At 35.8% G+C, this 22,766-nt stretch overlaps 1 protein-coding gene across 1 annotated transcript in view; it reads left to right on the top strand.

Moving 5' to 3' along the window:
- Nucleotides 1-22,766, top strand: part of MDGA2 (MAM domain containing glycosylphosphatidylinositol anchor 2) — a 778,105-nt gene that overhangs the window by 501,392 nt on the left and 253,947 nt on the right. Inside the window, exon 6 of the mRNA XM_045799284.2 lies at nt 18,433-18,702. Within this exon, the coding sequence (XP_045655240.1) occupies nt 18,433-18,702 (270 nt within the window). The remainder of the gene's footprint in view (nt 1-18,432; nt 18,703-22,766) is intronic.

Raw genomic sequence — 22,766 nt, 5'->3', positions numbered from 1 at the left:
ATGGTTTCACTCTTGTGAATCTTTAAATGATGTAAAGTTCCCATGTTTTTAACTCTTGGTTGCAAAATGTCAAGGAAAATGTTGAATGTGTTGAGGGGGAGAATATTCTATTGTAAATATTGTAATATGTTTGATTACTCTTTTCTGTTAATTAATATGTTGAAGGTAACTTTGGAGATAATTTTTGTAATGGAGATGAAATAAGTGACTATTAAATGTATCTTTGGCACAAAAAAAAATTTTATTTTAACAGCTCTATAGTCAAGGAAAATTTTTAAATGCAATCAGTTTATTGACCTGATTTGCACAATGCCCAAATGACATAGCATATGAAGATGGAAAGAGTGTCTGCTGTGGATAAAATTTTGTAAGAGTTTTTGCAGCAGAACAATGGCATCATGGAGCACAGTTTTCTGGGTCCTTCTGTACCTGCTAAATTAGACTTTCTGGGAGTGATCTGCAATGTAATCACTTTAAACAAGCATAAATGATTACTTTGGAAAACAGATACTGTCTATATTATCAGAATGTTTTCCATGAACCCATTCTACTTTGTAAATAAGAACGTTCATTAAAAATAAGTCTATTCTGGGGCGCCTGGGTGGCACAGCGGTTAAGCAGCTGCCTTCGGCTCAGGGCGTGATCCCGGCGTTCTAGGATCGAGCCCCACATCAGGCTCCTCCGCTATGAGCCTGCTTCTTCCTCTCCCACTCCCCCTGCTTGTGTTCCCTCTCTTGCCGGCTGTCTCTCTCTGTCAGATAAATAAATAAAAGCTTTAAAAAATAAATAAATAAAAAATAAGTCTATTCTGGCGGCACTTGGGTGACTCAGCTTCAGGTCATGATCCCAGGGTCCTAGGACCCAGCCCCCCAGCGGTCTCTTTGCTCAGCGGGGAGCCTACTTCTCCCTCTGCCTCTGCCATGTTTAGGTGTCATTTTAAAAGGCAGTATCATCTGTAGATTTACCAACAACATATTTTCTTAACTTTCCTACTATGAATTGGTATTGTAGTAGAGTTTGCAACTGTTTCTACCATGAGGTACCCAATAATTTGCTGGCCCCTGTTGATTACTTGATATGCTGTGAAAAATCTCACGGCACAGAAATGTCATTATGTATCATGCCTAATCTAGCTGTCTTAGAACTTACCGTGACAATTTACACAATTTTATAAAACATGAAGCTTTAGATTTATTTCTTTACTGTCATAAGGTCGTAGCAGAGTCCAGATGGTTATTTTCCTACTCCCATTTGGAAGAAAAAGAATGTTAGCTTTTGATTGATAAATTCTCAATGTAGCTGTATTTCTCTGAGTTCATTAAAACAAACCTGTTAAAATTTATAAATTTAGGATATTGATAAACATAAGTATATGTTTTAAATCATGATAATTATGGTAACTGAATATTAAATATTAAAATTTCTCAGATTATGTGTATTTCTAACTTGAGGGCATATAGAATTTATTCTAAAACAAATTTAATATATTTTAATATATTTCAAGCATTTATATATGATGTCTCATGATTTCAAAGGCAAATAAGAATTAAGTAGGTTACTTATATTAGGATGAGAAACATATTTTGTAACTGCTTGAGAGGGTTATGATGCGTTCTATAAAGAAATGGGACAGGTGGAGCTAATTTTATTTAATTATATAGGTCCTTTGATTCATTCTGCTCACACTTAGCATTTATAAAAATTATTTAATTAAAACGTCTTCCTTAAATGCCCATCACATTTAGGAACCAAGTCATCGCAAAAGTATTACTGGCCAAATAAATAGGGGAAACTTATACCCCTTTCTCCTCTCTCTCTCCCTTCCATCTCTCTTTTTCTTTCTCTTTTTTCCCCTTACATCTTTTACCATAGAAAAGGTAGAGGGGTTAGGAAATATCTCTGTTTCTTATGTTAGATAACTGTTACCTCTTCTTATTTTATACGACCCACAGGGAAAGTGTAATATAAATGCCCAGCAGTTGCAATAAACCTCAATATAAGATTTTTGCACATTGTGATCTATTTATGGTAGCTTTCTCCTGTGTTTATGAGAATTTAATTAATGTATCTAAGTGTTATGAGAAATAAAATATTTCAGTTATAGGAATTTTGTAGGGCTAGCTGTAGATATGAAATAAAAATACATAAAAACTCCGTCTTGTAAAACAGCATGCCTGTTGTCATAGATACTCGTTTAAGTGCAAAGGACAGGACAGTAGACATTCTGCTGTAAATCTGGGTGCTAACCTCATGCATTTTCCTTAGCTGTATGGGTATTGCAATGCCTTGCCTTTAGGTGATCTCTCCCAATCAATAGCATCACTTATTAGAACTTAGATACGGTATTTCACTAACAGTAATAACTTAAAAGAAAAGAAGACAGTCTGTGAGAAATACATAGTGCAAATACAATGACTTCCTGGACTAGTTTGGTTGGGCTCCCATAACAGAATACCACAGACTGTGTGGTTCAAACAACAGAAATTTATGTTTTCACATCTAAGGCTAGAAGTCTAAGTGTCAGGTGCTGTCAGAGTTGATTTTTGGTGAGGCCTCTCTTTCCTGGCCTCTAGACAGCCATCTTCCCCCTATAGTCTTTCCTCTATGGTTCACAATGAGCAACAGCTCTAGTGTCTCTTCCTCCTCTCAGAAGGACACAAGCCCTATCAGATTACAGTCTCACCTTTGACCTCATTTAACCTTAATTATGACCTAAAGTCCCCAACTCCAAATACAGTGACACTGGGGTTTAGGGCTTAAACATAGGAATCTTAGGGGCACACATCTCAGTCCATAATACTTTAAAATGACTGAAAGGTGGGCTTTGAATTTGGGATTCCTTTTCTTTTAAAATCTCAGGTATTGGGGCACCTGGGTGGCTCAGTCAGTTAAGCGTCTGCCTTCAACTCTGGTCATGATCCTGCGGTCCTGGGATCGAGCCCCACATCAGGCTCCCTGCTCGGCGGGAAGCCTGCTTCTCCTTCTCCCTCCACCTTTCCCCCTCGCTCATTTTCTCTCTCTCAAAATAAAGAAATAAAATCTTTAAAAAATAAAAAATAAATAAAATTTCAGGTATAAGTTTATAATCTGTGTTAAATGCAAGTAAGAAAATGAATCTACCATTTAGAGAGAAAAGACTTTCTTCAGTAGTATCTCAAAGAGGGAACTCTAATGAGAGTGTTTATTGGACCTATTATTTTTATCTTTGGAGAAATGGTAAGGAAGCAACAGTAAAAGTTAAATGAAACTTTAGGTAGAGACAGAAATCACTTTTGTAATAGTATTATCATGAATTTTTAAAAGCATGGTCAAAATATTGAAATAGGATCACAAATGATGTATCAGTGAACCCATGCATTTTTTTTTTTTCTGATTCCTTTTTTGTGATGGAGAAGTTAGTATGTGCAACAGAAGATAAAAGGGAAAAAAAAAAAGAACAAAGCCAAGAATCATCATTTAGTAGATTTTTTTTAGCATAGATAATTGAGATTTTCTAAACAACAGTATTTACCACTAGATCCACCATGCAACACACGTATTATTGATGTGCCGTCATTAGAGAATGAGATGTTTCCTCTAACTCTTTTGCATGACTTTTGATATTCAAAAGCCTTAGATTCAAATTCTGGTTTTCTGAACTTGGGGATGTTACTTAGCTTCTCTAAACTTATTTTTCCCCTCCCTAAAGTGGGGATAACACAAAGTCCCACCTTATTTGGTTTCGTAGGCTATAAATGGTATAAATTGAAAAACTTTAAAAAAAAAGTATCTGGCACATAATAAATGTAATATATAGTAACTAGAATTGGGTTGTTAACCTAGATAATAGAAAGAAGGAATAAAATGGAACCATCGGTAATCGTGGTGAGATGGTGATGAGAATCTTAGACTTTTTGTTAGGATATGGCATATAGCTTCAACCATCGATGACTAATCTTGAAATAAGTTCATAATCTTTTTTTTTTTTTTAAAGATTTTATTTATTTATTTGACAGAGATAGAGACAGCCAGCGAGAGAGGGAACACAAGCAGGGGGAGTGGGAGAGGAAGAAGCAGGCTCCCAGCGGAGGAGCCTGATGTGGGGCTCGATCCCATAACGCCGGGATCACGCCCTGAGCCGAAGGCAGACGCTCAACCGCTGTGCCACCCAGGCGCCACCATAATCTTTTTTTTTTAATTACTTTTATCAGTGGGTTAATAAATAATATTTCTCAGAAAAATCTATAGAAAAAAAATGAGTACATATTCTGGTATATTTCTATCTAAACTATTATTGGCAAAAATATTTAACAGAAATAAAAAAATATTATTTTATGAAATTAATAATGGTATATAAGGAAAATTGAAAAAGCTTGCAGTTGGGTTAATATGTAGCAGATTCTTAATCCAAGTGCTCATCTTTTCCTAAGGTAATCAACCTTATATATGCCCTATTCTCATTAATGTATGTTCAGAAATGTGAAAATACATGTGATGGGTAAGCAGTGAATCTGGGGACAGAAGCAGTGATCATTATGGGGTTTCAACTTTGGTCTTCCTGAGACTGTTTCCAGAGCAACAAGGTGACCCAGATTTTCCAAAATCCTATTTCCATAGTAACAGAAAGTTTGCATGTTGCTGAGATCTCCCTACACCTGTGTATTTTGTTGTCCTAGCAATGCATTTTTCAGGTTAGTTATATCCAAAGTTATTTTGGGACTGTGAGTTCTTATATAAAATATTCCTCATAAACTATCAACTCTCCCAGAAGGCATTATAACCCAGACACAGTAAATTTCTAAAAATAGAGCAAGAATAAAAAACACTTTTAATCAAATGAAAGGAAATGCTATCATATTCATTGAAAGACATATAAATTATTGACATGCTATCTCACAACACAAATACTTTGGAGCATATCAAATAGTTTGTGTTTTAGCAAACATCTGGAATAATTCATTGGTAAGATTTTTCTAACTTGAATTAGTTGCTATTCTTCATATGCTGTTAAACTGTAATTAAATTGAACAATTTAAAAATTACTCATAAGAATACACAACTTCAAATCATGTGTTTTATAATATTTCTTTTGGCAAATTGAGTGAAGATATGTAAAATGAAGTAAGAGGATTTTTAAATCCCTGAGAATATTTTTTTTTATTTTAAATTGCTTCTAGATTATGGATTTATAGACCATGGCTTAGTACTTTTCAAGATTCTTTGTTGTAGTGAAACTGCCCAAAATTACATTATTATAAATACTAATTAAATTGCTGGAAATACATTTTAGACTTGTTTCATGGTTTTCGAGTTTGCCACTCATAACTTGTGATACAGAATACCTCCATGATCATTTACTGAAAAATTTGAATTTATAGATTATTGGCTCTCATGATGAAGATACAATAGTTTCCATTAGTTCATGTACTTTATCCCACAATTTATTCACCTTAATCCTAGAATTGATTATAGCAAGTAGTCATCTTTAAGGTTGCCAACCATCCCTGTGTGTCCTAGACTCAGTGGAAGTCCCAATCTTGGAAGATCCTATCATCCCAGGCAAACCAGGGATCTAATTCCACATGCGGCCTTCCTCCGTATAGGATGCTACTCTTCATGACGGGTGTTAATGCTCGTGCATATACAGCTTTAAGCAGCTCTGTGTAGAGCAACTTCAGGGAGAAGACCTGGGTGTGGACCCTGGCTCTCCCTCCCCACTCAGCAGTGATGTGAACGATTCCGTCAACTCTTTGAACTTGCTTTTTTGCTCCGTCATATTGATAGCGTGCTCTGAGGTGGGTTTCAGGTTGATGAGAAGACAACATTCACTCTAAAATTTCATTTTTATTTAGCAAGATAACATCAACAACAGTAAAAACTTAGATGAAATGAGGTAGCTGTCGAGAACTAGGTGCCGCCTCTGCTCACACACATGCTCTTGAGCCGGTATCAGGCTTACACGGTTTAGGAACGTTAGTACGTCATTGTGCTGTTGTCCTTTTATATTGGGGATTACATTACTATAATTCAGGAAAAAGTGAAGCTAATAATCTCTGAACCTAATGCACCTATTTAAGAGAATCTTTGCAAATATTGTGCTTTTAATATTGCTTGTACAAAATTTTTAAAAAAACACTGGCAGGGAGGCTTTTAATGCCCCTCGAAAGAGAATGCATCCCTGGCTACTGTTCTCCCTCAAACTTTAAGGTATTTAAAAGTATCAATTTCATTTTTACCTCACTATACATTTGGGAAGTTTCAATGAGATTAACCACATCACTCATAGGATTTAGCAGTCTGTGGTGTGGCTAAATTTTAGCCTTGTGGTCACTTTTACTATCAGAGTCATGGGGGCCACAACTAGCCATAATTTAAAAGGTTCACATTGGTTCACGAAGACTTTTAATTAAACTTGAGAGAGAGAGAGGAAGAGAGAGAGAAAAAGAGTGACCCTGTAGTAGTTTATACAGAAGGAGTAGGGTATCTAGTGTATTGTTACAGAGACTGGAAGCTGAAAGGGGACGGGTAAATGGGAGACAATAGACAAGCTGACTATCAGAAATGCGTTTACATCAATCTTTTGATTGTAAGTCCAGACATAACATGTACTTTTGGTTTGCTATTGTGGCAGTTATTTCCAAAGCATCACAAAGATCCCAGCTGTTGCCTCAATTTCGTCAGTTTTAAGAGCCAGTTTTGTTTTTTTCTGATAGTGACATACTTCTGTTGATTTATTTGCTACTGTTCTATTCCCATAGAAAATAGGTATGTCCAATTGTTTAATAATACGCTTTAGTTTATGTTTTGAACGGCATTTCTTTCTGGCAGCTCCCTTTAGTCACTGGGCTTTAGCTGCTGTATTGTACTGTTGAGCATTTTATTGACTGCGTCTTTCCATCACACACTAATCCAGTGAAGGTGCAGTAAAGTCAGCAGTATTGATTTCTGATAGCCACATTGTACAATAATGTAGTGATGATGACCTTGGCCTCTTGTTTTATTAATGGCACCGAATATCCTAAAATGACAAGAATGGATGTTATCAAGAAACCAGGTATAAAGTTTTTGGCATAAAAAGATGTGACAGTCACATGAAGTGACTCTAAGTGTTCACTTTGGTCTGGCATTGCAACATGGCGCTCAACCAAGCAAGAGGCAGGATTTTAAATCAGCCAAGGAAAGCACTACTAGGTAGTGTTCTGTCTCTTTAGCAAAGTACAGCAACCCTATTTTGCTTTGTTTTACTAAGAAATCTTTGGTTCTAACATGGTAAAGTATAGGCAGTTTCACATAGTTTGACTTAACAGGCAACAATAGATAAGAAATTCCTTCAAAATGATTGTCACATATTAAATGTAAATTTTAAAATATATTTCCAAAGCGGAGGGAAGAAAAAAAGGAACAACAGGAAATGAACAAAACTACTGGGAAAATGAACAGTGTAATATGGGTTCTTGTTAAATTTCTCTGGGATTAAATCTAAGACACTTGCTTAAAGGCAACAAAAAGGGGGAAAAGAGGATAAACTCTGATTCTCTATATCTTTCTAAGTCTCTTGATGTTGATCAGAAGTACTTAATAGCTTGATCAGAAGTACTTAATAACTTTAGTCCTGCCTCATTGCATATTGTCTTTCAACTTTACCTTTAGCTTAATCTGATAAAAATTGTAATATTCACGTCTTTTTCATTTTGGAACTGGAAGTAAAGAGCAATCTGATGTGCTATCCATATAGTATTTAGACTCTGTGCACCGTGAAAATATGATTCTACTTTTCAGGGAACCTGAAAATTCACTGAATATATAGTGGTCTGCATGCTAAACATGGTTTTGTGTGTTTAGGCAAAATTTTAAATATGAATATAGGTTTAGGAAGCATTACTATAGATATACAGATGCAAAGTCAATGTAATACGGATTTAATTTTCAAGTGGCTGAAGAATTAAATAGGCGAATAAGTATATATCAATGTTAAGAACTTGAAGAAAAACAAAAAATCATTCGACATTGAAAACAATTGGTCTTTGTACCCTCTGCAAAGATAATTTCAGCAGTTCATATTAATCATGTAAAATGGGAAAATGTGGATTTACTGAAATCTATAATGAAAATATCAGAACTAAAATGTAAAAGCTATATTTCCAGTAGCTTTGAGAAATAAAATATTGGCAGGACATTTCATATGTACCTTTCTAAGGCATAGAGAGGAATTGAATTCAGAGGTGATTCAGTCAATGTTTTCTCTCTAATATTAAAATAGCATTAAAAAGGTTTTATTGGCTTTTAATCTTTCCTTAAGCAGCATTCCATTTTGTGCAGCTTATTTAGTTTTTCTACACATGCTACATTACAATATTATCTTATTCAAAAAATAAATACCTCCCTTATCATGTAGCCGCATTGTCCTAGAACATGGCAGCAATATATTTAAATATTCTCTGAGTGTCTGAAATCCCAAGATAAGAAGTGTAGCTAGTTTAATGGTTAGACTTGAAGTGACTCGCGCTGGAATTAGATCTGTAATGACAGTGTTAAGCAGCAGTCACTATTTACAGTATGTCAACATGATACCGTACTGACACCTCCTACAAGGTCTATAGTTTAAAATTGTCATTTTCTCCAGTGTAAACCACAGTTGTGTGGTTTTGTAATTCAGTCCAGTAAAATGGCTCCTAATCGCACACAAAACTTGAAATCAAATTTCTCTACTTCAGTACACTTATTTTTAACAGATTATGCTCTGACTATTGTTAAGCCTTCCTTTTTCCTTTTTTATTTAATTAAATATGAATGTCAATAGAAACATAATAGTAAGAAAAATACCTAATACATCTGCACTTGAAAGGACACATCTCCTAAAAACATATTTAGCCCTTTATAAAACAAAATCTACAGAATTCTAGGGTTTCCCAGGGCAGGTCTTAATTTATTAAGGCACCCTCACCTACTAGCTTCAGATGCCCAATTCCAACATTTTCAAATGCACACATGCCCTTTGGAGGCTAGAGCAGAAATCCCAGCTGTGAGGTTGGAAATAGATACGTGCTAAGGGGCTGAGGAACTCATGAGACTACTAATCTGGTTCTGACCCCAATCAGGCAATCAAGATATGACATTCAATTTTGTAAAACCACTTCGAAAGTCCAAAGTAAATAACTGTTTTAATGCTCAGGTGTGTTAAGTACGAATGTTATGTATGATTTGCATGATTTGATTTTTTTATTGACCTTTGGTCTACTGTATTCAGCAAAATATGACCACGTTGTCTTTCACAAAGTAGTATTTCAGAACAAACATCAGAAGCATCAGCAAAAATATTTCTCTCTTTTTCTCTGCACCTTATTACTAACACCTAAATATATGGATGTATTACTTCTTTTCTTGCTTTTTAAAATTATACCTTCCTATTTGGGCATTTTGGGAACAATGGTTGAAATAGGTGGAGGCTTGGTTTATCTTTGTGACCACACTTAAACTATGCCATGTAATAATACACTTGTTTCTCTTTCGCTTTTCTTACTGACAGATTGTCAACTGTTGTTCTCCATTTTCCTATCTCGAGAAGCCTTTCTGTGTTTAAGTTTCTCCTCCTAACCTCTTGAAATCTGAGAATTTAAATAGCTGATTCCATTGAAGTTATGTATAAATTAGGAGTAAACACACCTTGAGCAATGGCCTATAAGAGCCTTTGCCAAAGACACTTCAGAATTCAGGCTTTTTAATTACGACTTAGGTGGTTCACAAGTCCTTTTTGCCTTATATTCTGAATGGTAGACAATTTCTGAAAGTCTGAGTAGCAAACCACATTTATTTTTGCCCTGCCCATGTTTTTATAATGTAATATGGATGATACTAATATCACCTCTTCTTTCTGTTAAAGAGGCAGCAGTAAGTCTTCTTCTGGCATAAAGATCATCAAGAATTCAGTTGGAACTTAGAAATTATTAACTTTGTTTATATCACTCTGGAGTTTATATGCAATGATTTATCATCCTCTCAAGCCTAAATTAGAATTCCAGCTCCACCGTTCACTACCTGTGTGACCTTGGGCAAGTTATCTAAACTATTTCCCAGATTGGTAATAACTAAAAAGGATAATATTGGTACCTCTCTCATACCATTAAATGAGTCAATAGATGTAAAGGTTTTTGAAGAGGGTCTGGTGCATATTAAAGGTTGTTAAGTGTCTCCATCTAATCTTTGCTGTATCTTGGAGCCAATTTAGTCATTTGAATAACCTGAATAAGGTGTGTCATAAGATTAGGAGACTATGTGCCCAGGTGTTTTCCTAATCAAGATAGAAATTTGGTTTAGGCAGTCCTTTAGAAATTATTTAAGAGCATTCCCTGGATGTTTGGAGGGGCCAGTAGAGGCCTAGCTGAATTAAATCTATTCAGCATTATTCTTTAAGATTAGCTATGAGCCAATCTTAGCCAAAATAGCTATAGAATAAAGTTATAGAATCATAAAAGGATTCAGAACAGAGCACTAGAATGCAGTGTCCTCAGGTGGGTAATAAAAAGAAAAAAATCTTTATCAATCAGCAAGAGAATAACCCATAAGAGAGTGGCTTTTTGCATGGTTCCCTCTGGGTTATATTACTGGTTATAGAATACCAGTTGCCCCCGTTTCAGCAGCTGTGGTAGTAGAGCTGTGAGATCCACACCAGAGGGTCTTAGAGGTGATGTCTTTATCCGTTCTGCTGCTACACCATATCGCTCTTACACAAAAGCCTTACACCGCACTGATTTTTTAGGTCCATGTTGAATTATCTACATACTGTCCTCTTATGACAAAGGCCATGCTCCCTTTATTTTAATTTTAGGGATATAATTTAGCTTAATCATAATAGGAATGTATGTGTCAAAACTGAGCAAAGACTTAAGTATAAAAAAGTATAGATAATATGCTATATTCATTTTATATGAGTGATATACTAAATTTTGATAGCGAAATTCCTTGTCATCACCTTGTCAGTAATATAAAGCATGGTTAGGTTTAGATGGATTGAACAGTGAAAGAACTGTCAGGTCTTTTTAACTAGTATTTTTCAGCGAATGCCTCATGAAATCCTGAGTCATATGTCACATTCTTTCATGTTATTTATTTCTTTATTTATTTGGTTGAGTTTATAATGAGTAGTTGGGGCTTAAGTGAAGTTTCTGTTCTCTAATCTTTATTTTTATTGTTATTTTTATTTGAGTATAGTTGACACACAGTGTTACCATAATTTCAGGTGTGCAACATAACGATTTGACAAATGTAGCTACCATCTGTTATCATACATCACTATTATAATATCACTGACTATATTCCTTGTTTTGTACCTTTTATTCATGTGACTTATTCATTCTGTAACTGGAAGCCCTTCACCCATTTTGCCCACACTTCCACCTGCCTCCCCTCTGGCAACCATCAGTTTGTTCTCTGTATTTTGGGTTTGATTCTTGCTTTTTGTTTGTTTATTCATTTGTTTTTTTGTTTTGTTTTTAGATTCCAGATAGGAGTGAAATCATGTGGTATTTGTCTTTCTTAGTCTGACTTATTTCACTTCACATAATACCCTCTAGGGGCATCTATGTTGTCTCAAATGTTACAATCTTATCCTTTTTATGACTGTGTAATATTCCATTAATATCACGTCTTCCTTATCCATTTGTCTAGTGATGAACACTTAGGTTGCGTCCATGTCTTGGCTATTGGAAATAATGGTGCAATCAACATAAGGGTGCATATATATTTTTAAATTAATGTTTTCACTCTCTTTGGATAAATACCCAATAGTGGAATTATTGGATCAGATGACATTTTTATTTTTAGTGTTTTGAGGAACATCCATACTGTTTTCCATAGGAGCTGTACCAATATGTAATCCCATCAACAGTAATATGAGAGTTCCATTTCCTCCAGATCCTTGAAAACACTTGTTATTCCTTTTTTTTTTGGGGGGGGGGCCCTCCTGACAGGTGTGATATGATATTTTATTATGGTTTTGATTTGCATTTCCCTGAAGATTACTAATGTTGAGCATTTTGTTCTCGAATCTTTAAATTCAACATTCTTTTATTAAATGAGATATTATTGAGCACTCAATTCTTTGTGAGATCCTTTTCTGGTTGCTGTTGGTACAAACATGAAAAACATCACCCTGTTCGCCCTGATACCCTATTCCTAACTATCTCACAGTGAAAGGGTAGGGGTAGAAGCTCTAATTGTTGTAGTGGGGCATGAGGGGTGGTTACTATAAACAGCTCTGGTCTTACAAAGGGGAAGTAACTCAGTTGTCTTAGACAGAAAACTAGGAATCCAGTGAGGAATCGATATTGACGTTTGAGCATGGTCAAGTACTTGACCGCTGGTTTACCAGGTGGATAAGCACTGGAGGAAAATTCCAGGCAGCAGGTATAGTGAATTCATGCTCTACTGATCTTGTAAAGAGGACGTCTTTTCAAACTGGCACTATTCTAAAACACCTGGTATCTTCTATAAAGAACTGGAAAATTCCATGGACAAAAAATTCCTTAGGTGGAAGTGTTTTTTAGCTTGAATTTCTCTCCATGAGTGATGACCTTCTGGGATTTAGCTGCAGCAGCAGATGAATGCTTTCATTCTTATAAACTTGAATGGGAATAAATTTTGTGAAGATTTCACACTTTGGCGAGAGAATAGTTAGGGATTGTTGACTGAAGGAGCGAGATACATGTGGTTTTAAAGTTCTTTTTCATCATGTTTCCCAATGTTTATGAAGACATTTCAGGCCATTAAGTATTAATATCCCAACCATTGACATAGCTTATTGACTGAAGTAAAGCTTTTGACTTTATTGTCTTTTGCACACCTTAGAACAAAGTTCCATTTCTAATTATTCCATTTATATTGTTCAATGATTAGATTCAAATGTAAATGATACTTGTTCTATTTGTAAGGTTTCGTTTTATAATGAATATCTTTTGACAAATTTCCTTTCATTTTGCTCATGTGACATAAGCATCTTGATCAGGGATCATAAATGCACATAACTTCAGAGAACAGGCAGGTGATGTAAATATTACTATGAAGTCACTTAAGACAATGGGAGTCATGGGGAAAGGGCTGGTTTTCTTCCTGCTAGGATGTGAGCTTCTGAGTGCAGGGATTCTTTGTTTTTATCACCAGTAGATCTCAATCAGCTATCACAGGGACTAAATACATAGTAGGTGGTCAATAAATACTTACTGAATGAATGAATGTGTTGAAATTTGTTGTGCTAGGGAAAACAAACAACATACCTAAAAACATTTCTTCCCAACAACAGCATCAAGAGCAACAACAATGATAATAACAAAAGATGTTGTGCCAGCTTGGTTTGGAACCCTGGTATTATGAACTAGGTCTCTTCTAAGAGACTTTTCTATAAATTTCCATGGAGGAGCACTCTTACTCTGCCTTCTCAATCATTTCCAGAAATACCCAGTCTATGAATATTAACATAATGAAAAATGCATGTTGGTTTCAATATCTGTAGCAAAACCTCTCTCTTAAATTAGAAACTATTTATGAAGACTGTTTTGAATATTGCCATATCCTGGAGCATTGTTTTATTTATTTATTTTTTTAAAGATTTTATTTATTTATTTGACAGAGATAGAGACAGCCAGTGAGAGAGGGAACACAAGCAGGGGGAGTGGGAGAGGAAGAAGCAGGCTCATAGCGGAGGAGCCCGATGTGGGGCTCGATCCCATAACACCGGGATCACGCCCTGAGCCGAAGGCAGATGCTTAACCGCTGTGCCACCCAGGCGCCCCCCTGGAGCATTGTTTTAAACAGAATTCCTCAAAATGATATCGTTCCTGGACTTCATGAGAATCAATCAATATGTCAAACACAACCATATGTGATAACCCAACGAAATGGATAGATTATTTTCAGTCTTCAACTTCTAAAATATGCCCTCATTTTTATTATGTGAAATGTTCACTGCAACCTGTATTTCAATGAAATGTGTGTTGAAAATGCATTTCAGTGAAATGCACGAAAAGACAGTGGATTTCCTGCATCTCAGTGAAGTGAGTAGTTCTTCTGAGAGAAACTTTTTTCTATTCCTTGACTCTGTAAGCATAGATTAAGCTATGTCTCACCACATAGAGGCTGGACTTGGTTTGTCTATCATCTGTGTCTTTTTTTAGTTTAAAAAATGTAGGGCCATAGAACAGAAGCAGGAAGTTAATCCTATGTATTTTTACCCCCTTCCCTCAACTCATACTGTGTTTTTATTAATTTCATTTTGTGCCTATATCCTGATGGATAAAGGTGCCTCCACTCACCACCCATTCATTCCTTATTCTTTCTTTATTCTTTTCACTTTATCTTTACACAATCAGCTATTGATCACTGATACATGGAAGGATATCCTAGCAGACACTAGGAAAGCCCTGCCTTCTCCTCTTAGCATGTTGTGGAGGTTACTGTGGTTTCTTTTGACAGGTTCCACATTTAGTGTTCGTCTGTCTAAAGACTTTCTCTGGACTCAGCAATGTGTTCAGCTAAAGTATGAGGTTGGAAAGCGAAGAACCACAGAATAATCCTCAAGTAATGAGGGACAGGAGCTGGTAGACAAACATCCCACCCAGCCTTCTTGCTCTTCACCAAGAGAGCACTGAGGTGTGTTCTAGGTCATCTCTCAGAGGGTTCCCAAGGCAGGGGGCCAGGCTTCCCACAGTGATAACCTCCTCATTGGTGCTTCTTTGCTGTTTTTTTTCACTTTCCTGTACCCCTTCTCTGCCCCTTCAATATGATTCCTGGTATCTGCACTTAGGTTAACTATGTGTATCGGGACCTATTTTTGGAAAGATTCAAACTAAGAAAACTACCATCCTAGCTGAGGTCTCTCCTCCCTCCATTCCACCATCGTAGGCCTGGAGACTGGTTCCCCTGAGGCATGGAGACTTTGCCATGAGATTCACTATGTCCTCCTCTGTCTAGCCAGTCACATAGATGCTCTCTGCTCTTAAATAGCCAACTGTTGAGATTTGGTGTGAAAGTCTTCTCTCTGTCTGAGACCCACTGAAGTGTGTGTTGCGCAGCCCAAGAAAACTCTCCTTTTTGTTTGCCAGGAGAGGAGGAGCTGAAGGGAACATGGGAGCAATTCCCTTTCTCAGGGATATTTCCTTAAATATATTTTCCTCATTGCAGTTATTAAAGTTCTATTCAATATTTAGGATTTGGGAAAATAGAGACAAAAGACTGGCCTTTTCTCTCTCTTCCTTCCCTTCCCATTCTCCCTCCCTCTCTCTCTCCCTTTGTCATCCTATTTCATCACATTTCTCCCAGGACCAATAATTTATCTATCGCTTGATCAGTCAATCAATCGTATTCCTGCTACAGAGCACATGAGTCATGCTACAATGCTGTCATCCTGATGTTGAAGAGGAGAGTCAAATCTCTGTGATAACTGCTATGGTGACCCATGCTTCCCGTAATTAAGTGCTGGCAAGATTGTCTTTCTGAAGATCTGGTTGGCACCACAGTTATTTCTAAGCCCTGCAGACGTACAGAATGTTTGTAGCTGGGAGTATGCGTATCTATGTGTGCTATGTTCAAAGCTGACTTAGAATTATTTTTATGCAATTTGAAGTATGTTTTGGTAATAGCTATAAAACATGTTTCAAATAATCTATGAAATTCCACTTAATTTGAAGATTTCCTTTGTTTCTTTTATGTATTTCATTTTTTTCTACTTTTTGCTTTGGTTTGATGAACATCCCAAATAAAAAATATACTTGTCCATTCAGTGTTTCTCTTGTCCCCTTTCCAACCTTCATGTTTAATTTTTTTTTTTTATCACTTAACAATGAGCTTAAAATAGTAATCTCTGTCTCACACATGTTGCTGTGAAGAATGTATGGATGTCTAGATCTTGCAGTCTGTTTTAGGACACTGCATTTTTCTCATAGTAAGAGGGAAACTGATGACCCCTGCGGTCTTACATGTTTATACTGATAGAGTGATGGGGTAATCTGACCAACACATGCTGTGGCATTTACTGAACACTCATCTACCTACATCATTTAATGTAATGAGATTTCTCTTTCTCATTTCCTGTACACCTATATAAGTGCTAAAGCGGAAGCTTATAATGCAAACTCAGGATGGTTGGTCAGTTTAAGGACACTGTGAAAAAACAGCAAAGAGCATTCATTTGCAAAGTAGATAATGAAATAGATATGATCCCTTTTGCTCATGAGCTTTGAAAAGCCCTATGAGAGTGCCGAATTTAGAAGAGAGAGAACAAGTGGGGGGAGGGGCAGAGGGAGAGGGAAAGAGAGACTCTCAAGCAGTCTCCATGCCCAGCGCGGAGCCCAGTGCTGGCTCCGTCTCACAACCTTGAGATCATAAGCTGAATGAAAATCGAGTCATACACTTAAGTGACTAAGCCACCCAGGTGCCCCTGGTGTTTTTTAAATATCAGGGTATTTTTAATATCAGGAATAATCAGACAAATGAATGCCATCTTCAACAAAATTAAGTTGGACAATATTCTTTTTTCAATTCAGTTTTGGAAAAGAGAGGATTTTTTAAAATACAATTGTGAGTATAGTCCTGCATAGTGCATTACAGGTAAAACAATGGTCTTGTTATGTATGTGTTATTTTCTGAGCTTTGGAATTTTCTTGAGCTTTTTCTTTAAATATGGTCTGTCTAATAGAAAAACAACTCATCTTTGTACAAGTTGATTTCAGGGGCAAATATTTCATGAGTTAGTGTCACCATTGTATGTTTCCATAGTCCAAACATATGCTATTAATGGCCCCTAAGCCTTGGGACTTTTAATTTCACTAAAATATGGTGTAAAACAAATGAGCTTTATTAATATGACATAAAAGTTGGAATCTCTAGATTTATATTTTAACTAAATATCTTTGTAAGATTATACTATTTACCTCAAATTGGGCTATAAGGATTTCTTTTACTTTTTTGTGGCAATATATCAATACTTAAATATAATATCTATTTTCAAGAGATATTACTATTCAAAATATTTAAATAGTAATATCTCTTGTCAGCTTAACAACCTTAACTCTTTAGAGAATTTTCTTTTCTACTAAACGAGTGACTTTTGCATATTCTTTTCACTATATATGTTTTCTAATTTTAGTCATAAATCTTTATAATTTAAAGTCAACACCTCACAAGGACTATTAAGACACTTTTACTTAAAATGATGTTAGAAGGACCAACATGCAAAACTGATGTTTAAAAATGTCATCCAGGCAAACTGTGCCTATGCCACAGAACCATGAAAATAACAGGGAGTTGTTTTCTTGTTTTCCTCTGTTTTGTTTTGTTTTAAGGAGGAAGACAAATATTGGACCACACAAGAATTTACCTTTTATTCTCCAAGTCTAAGCTGAAGTTAATAGCTAAAAAAATCACACAGTACAATTGAACACTTTACGTGTTTCTAGGATGGATTGATTTCATACAATACAGTTTTGACTTTGGCATAAAATATCTCTGAATATGTGAGATGCAACACAGCATACTGCGTCCCCCTATTTTTCTTTAGGGATGCAATCTTGTAGGCCAGCACTGCGATGTAAGCCGAGAAGAAATGATGTATGTGAACATACATATTTTTGTGCTGTTTCTATTTTGAGTGTTTGATGAAAAGTTTAACACAGCATTTTTTTTTAATGGATATTTTATCTTTGTATTTTTTAACCTGAAAGATTGCAAATGACTTATTTTCACTGGGGAGATTATTAGAAACTAAACATTTGAGTGGTAGGAGGCACAGTTTGGTGACTGTGTTTGAGCTCTCGTTTGTTTGTTTGTTTTAAAGCAGTGGTGATGAGAACTCACTGTCTAGACCTTTTGTGAGCAGAGAGGTGAGAGGTGAAGTATGGGGACTACATTAAAATTAGATGATTTTGTTATTCCTTTCAAGATCAAAAACCAGGCCCATTGCTTGGTAAAAGACTGGAATGACCTATTGTGCCTTTATCTCTTACTCCGTTGTGTTCAGGTACAAAAATGTATCATTTCACCTCAGAATGATCCAACAATTAAATAATTGACAGTCTTCACCATGAAAATGCAAGGACTAAGCAGCTGCAATATTCGTACCTGGAAGGACAAAAACAAATGGTGATTGTCAGCATTCAAAGGGAAACAGATTTTTGTTTAAAAACGTTAATCCTTCTTGTCATTCTGATTTTGGAACAATAATCTCAGAATACACAAACTTTAATTCCTGTATGTGTAAGATTCTTAATGCACTTCTAGAGGTTTATACCATGTAATTAATGTATCATTATATCTAGTTTAAACTTGATTAATACAATAAGATTTTGGCAAAGGAAAAGAATGTGTCATTTTAATCGTCTGAATACATAAAAGCATCCTGCGGAATTCCTGTTGTAACAGTTCTAAATAGTGCATGTTTTTTTTTGTTTGTTTGTTTATGTCTTTTAGCATCTCCGTCAATTAAACTCTTGGTGGATGACCCTATAGTTGTAAATCCTGGAGAGGCCATAACATTAGTATGTGTTACGACAGGAGGAGAGCCTACACCCACTCTCACCTGGGTCAGATCCTTTGGGACTCTGCCTGAAAAGACCGTTTTGAATGGAGGAACGTTGACCATACCTGCCATCACCTCAGAAGATGCTGGTACTTACAGCTGCATCGCCAATAATAATGTGGGAAACCCTGCTAAAAAGTCCACCAACATCATTGTGAGAGGTAAGCTGGCCTAGAGAATGTTGCCACGTAGATTTCTGGATTAACCAGGCTATTGCAAAACAAATAATGTTCGATATAAAAACATTTCCTCAAATATATTTTGTGCGTGTGTAGCATACATAGAAAATTGTTTATAATTCATGAATGATGTCTAATTACAAATGGAAACTAAAATTTCTGAATCTTAATAACCATGCTTTATATTTGCATTGATAGTTTCCATAACATTTTCTTAATGCTACTATGAAACTATTCCACTGAATAGTTTTTATATGTTCTTAGTAAAAAAAAAATCATTAAAATGCAAATGTGGCATAGAGCATTAAACATTATTATACGGATTGTGTATTCGTTTAGGAATTTAGCAAATGTATCAATTTAATGTTTCATAAACATTTATTGGATCCCTATTAGAAGCAGAGCTCTAAATTATGGCATTATGTAGAGATCTATAAAGCATTACCTTGTACTCAAGGATTATACTATCAGTGAAAATAAAATATCTCAATTAATAGCCCTATGATGCAGTGTTTGGGAGGCATAAGCAAAAGCTATAGACATATGAAAAAAATTATAGTAACTTCTGGCTGAGGTTATTAGGGTATATCTAACGACATTCGCATCAGGTTCTATAGGCTGGGTAGAGTTTTAACAGACTGAGATTAGGGAAAGACACGGAAAAGTCAGAGATCATAAAAGTCAAAGTGTATTTGAGGAATTGACATAAAAGGTGGGTCACTAAGTCAATGGGAGCGTTGATATTCCAGTGTGGCTGCTAGCTGGTGAGCTGGTACTATCTAGAGGAGATGCTATCCCTCCAGTTTGGAGGATGTAAGTTATGGTGCAAGGACGTTGTGTTTCTTCATTCTCTCCTCACCAGCCATGGTCCTGGTTTGGGGATGGAGGATGGGCATCAATGGCTCTAAATTTAAAATAGATATCCATGTGCCCAAGAGGACTCTTCTCACAAGCAAATGAAAATTTCTCATGTGAAGGATTATAATGGAAGCAAACATAATTGAACATATTCAGATTAACATTTGTGATTTTGTAAACATGAACTATGGTGGTTTTGTTATCTGTTATTATCCAAACTCTTAGAAATATGCTACTTAACGAAAAGCATACTCTATTCAAAATATTGCAAGATGTTAGATATAAATCAAGACACTCTGAAGAATGCACTATCTGCTACAAAATTTTAGGCCATATAATATTTAGTAATTGCAAGATGTGCCATTATTTTATGTACCACTACTAAGGCAACCGTAACACCAATTAAGCTGCCACAGTGTTCTCTTATGCGATAGAGTGTTACTGAAAGAAGTCTTTCAAATCTGTTTAAACTTAGGTTTCCTTTTAAACCATATATCACCCATTAGTAGATGTAAAAAGGAAAATAAAGAAAAATAAATTGCTTTATTTATTCTTAAAACTTCACACTCAGAACCAACCCAACTGTTTTAATCCCAGTCTTTGATGACATTGGTTTTCTACCCAACATCTTTCTTTGTCATTAAGAACATTTTATAACTCAGAATTATAGAGAAATATTGTCTTTGATTTTCTTCCAAGCCAGATCACCACTGCTGTGCCCTGCTGTAGCAACTATAAAGGGTATTGAATGTAAGGTACATTCTGATTTGGAGATGTTTGAATGTGAACATAAATAAGGATTTTAAAACCAATGAAATGTGATCTTTATTTCAGTTGTTTAATTTTAGAAATTTCTACTGGACAACTGCCATATTCTAATGACTCAGTAAATTTGTAAGGGATACTTGGGGGTAACTACAAAGATCAGTGACAAAATCCCTTCCCTCGGAGGGGTTTACAATTCCATAAGGAAGATAAGAATACAAAGGATTCATATATGGTAATAAATAAACAGACAGTGTCCCTGAATGAAGTATCCTAACTTTCCTAACTTCAACATCAGTATCGGTGCAATGACACCACTCTAAGCCTTGTCTTAGTGAATAACCAGATTCTGTTCTTTGGCCATCCCAATTTTCAAGAGAAAGAAAGAAAAAGAAAGAAAGAAAGAGAGAGAGAGAGAGAGAGAGAGAGAGAGAGAGAGAGAGAGAGAGAGAGAGAGAAAGAAAGAAAGAAAGAAAGAAAGAAAGAAAGAAAGAAAGAAAGAAAGAGAAAGAAAGAGGAAAGGAAGGAAGGAAGGAAGGAAGGAAGGAAGGAAGGAAGGAAGGAAAAGGAAAAAAAGAAAGAAAGAAAGAAAGAAAGAAAGAAAGAAAGAAAGAAAGAAAGAGGAAGGGAGAAAGAAAGAAAGAAAGAAAGAAAGAAAGAAAGAAAGAAAGAAAGAAAGAAAGAAAGAAAGAAAGAAAGAAAGAAAGAAAGAAAGAAAGAAAGAAAGAAAGAAAGAAAGAAAGAAAGAAAGAAAGAAAGAGGGAGGGAGGAAGGAAGGAAGGAGGGAAGGAAAAGAGAGAAAGAGAAAGAAAGTACAAATTACCCATGTTTATTATTTCTGCTTTTTATTTGTTTACCTTTAAACACATGCTTTCTCAAACAGACATGAAATTATTCTACCAAATCTACCTACAAAAATTGTGAGATTAATTAAAGCATTGCCAAACTATTTTTAAGAGTCACGGATGCGATGGAGAACCTTTCATTCCATTATTTTTATCAAGGATAGGAACTCACGAGAGAAAAATGATGCATTAAAGTAGTTTGACCAGAGGATTATCTGCAACTACGTTGAATTCCTATGCAGCTGGCAGAATACCTCGCACAGAATATCTGTGTTGCGCAGGCGCCCTTCGTAAGGGACTAACAAGCCACAGTCATACGCACGCAGGAAGCGATCTACTCTCCCGTTTCATCTAGCAGTTTTCATTGTGTTCTTACAAAGGATAGTTTCCAACTTTGACAGGAATGACCTAAAAAAAACATAGCCTAAAAATGTATTTCCCCAAATTATAATTTATTTGTATGCCTTTAATTTCTCTGAAGTGTACGTTTGCATCATCGTATTATATTACCAGTGGGACCTCTCGGCAGTGGCGTCCACATCGTTCATAACATCGAGTTGGTATAAAATCTTACTGAAGATAGAAATAGCCTTGGTTAATAGGTCCTAGATTGCATGTGGGGAGAGAGACTGCTACGATGATGTGAGGCATCTGATTTCTGCCACAAAGGCCAAGGAATTCAGTTAAAGAAAATGATTCTCCTTTTATTGTATCAAAGAAATTATTCTCAAGTCTTCTGAATTTGTAGACCTCTACGATGTCTCAGATTAACTGTGTCATGGATACAATAAAAATGGAACTCTAGGTTTATTTTCCCCCCCATTCTCGTCTGTAATTAAATCAAAACCCACAGACCAAGTTTTCTGGGTGAGTACAGGGATATTTTGTACTTAGAATTCCCATTACCATTTGAGAATATTCATGGACACAAAAATAAGAACATAGGGTGCAGATAGGAATAAAACTCTAGAAACCCTTCTAAATTTGTCGTTTGATATGTTTTAATAGGAAGCACTTGAAATAATGTAGACAATACTTCATGTAGAAAGCAAGCTCAAAATGGAAGAGGAATCTCATATGTTTTAATATTTTGTTAGATATTTATAAACATAGCTGCACTGCCTTGTCTTCTGATTCTTTAAGAAATTGTAGTGATTGAGCCATTTATTTCTCCCCAAGTCAGGAGAGAAGCAGTATGGCCAGGGCGCAGTGTTTTTGTGGGCAGTATGTCATCTCCACATTTCTCATCTGTCATGAATTGAACTGCTGTGCTGAACAAACATGGTTCATAACATGATCAAGACATTATTAGTTTCCTGCGGTCTCTTTAAATTTTATTCAGTGGCTTAATCTTCCGTGTTTCAAGAAGAAAAGTCAGGCATATCCCATGACCCTTATCACCATTATTAGAAATAGAGAATCTTGCAGTACATTCAGATCACAAGCATGGATTTAGTTCAGTGTTTTTGGATGCATGATCCAACATAGTAGTAAAACCCCAAACCTGATCTAATGCAAAAATTTCTCTGCTGCCCAGCTTGGCTCGACACTGGGCTGGAGACCTGCAGTGGGAAAGCA

The sequence above is a fragment of the Ursus americanus genome, chromosome 35 (genome assembly GCF_024610735.1).
Source record: "Ursus americanus isolate L20-20 chromosome 35, mUrsAme1.1.p, whole genome shotgun sequence".
NCBI lineage: Eukaryota > Metazoa > Chordata > Mammalia > Carnivora > Ursidae > Ursus > Ursus americanus.
This window is presented reverse-complemented; position numbering and strand designations above follow the sequence as displayed.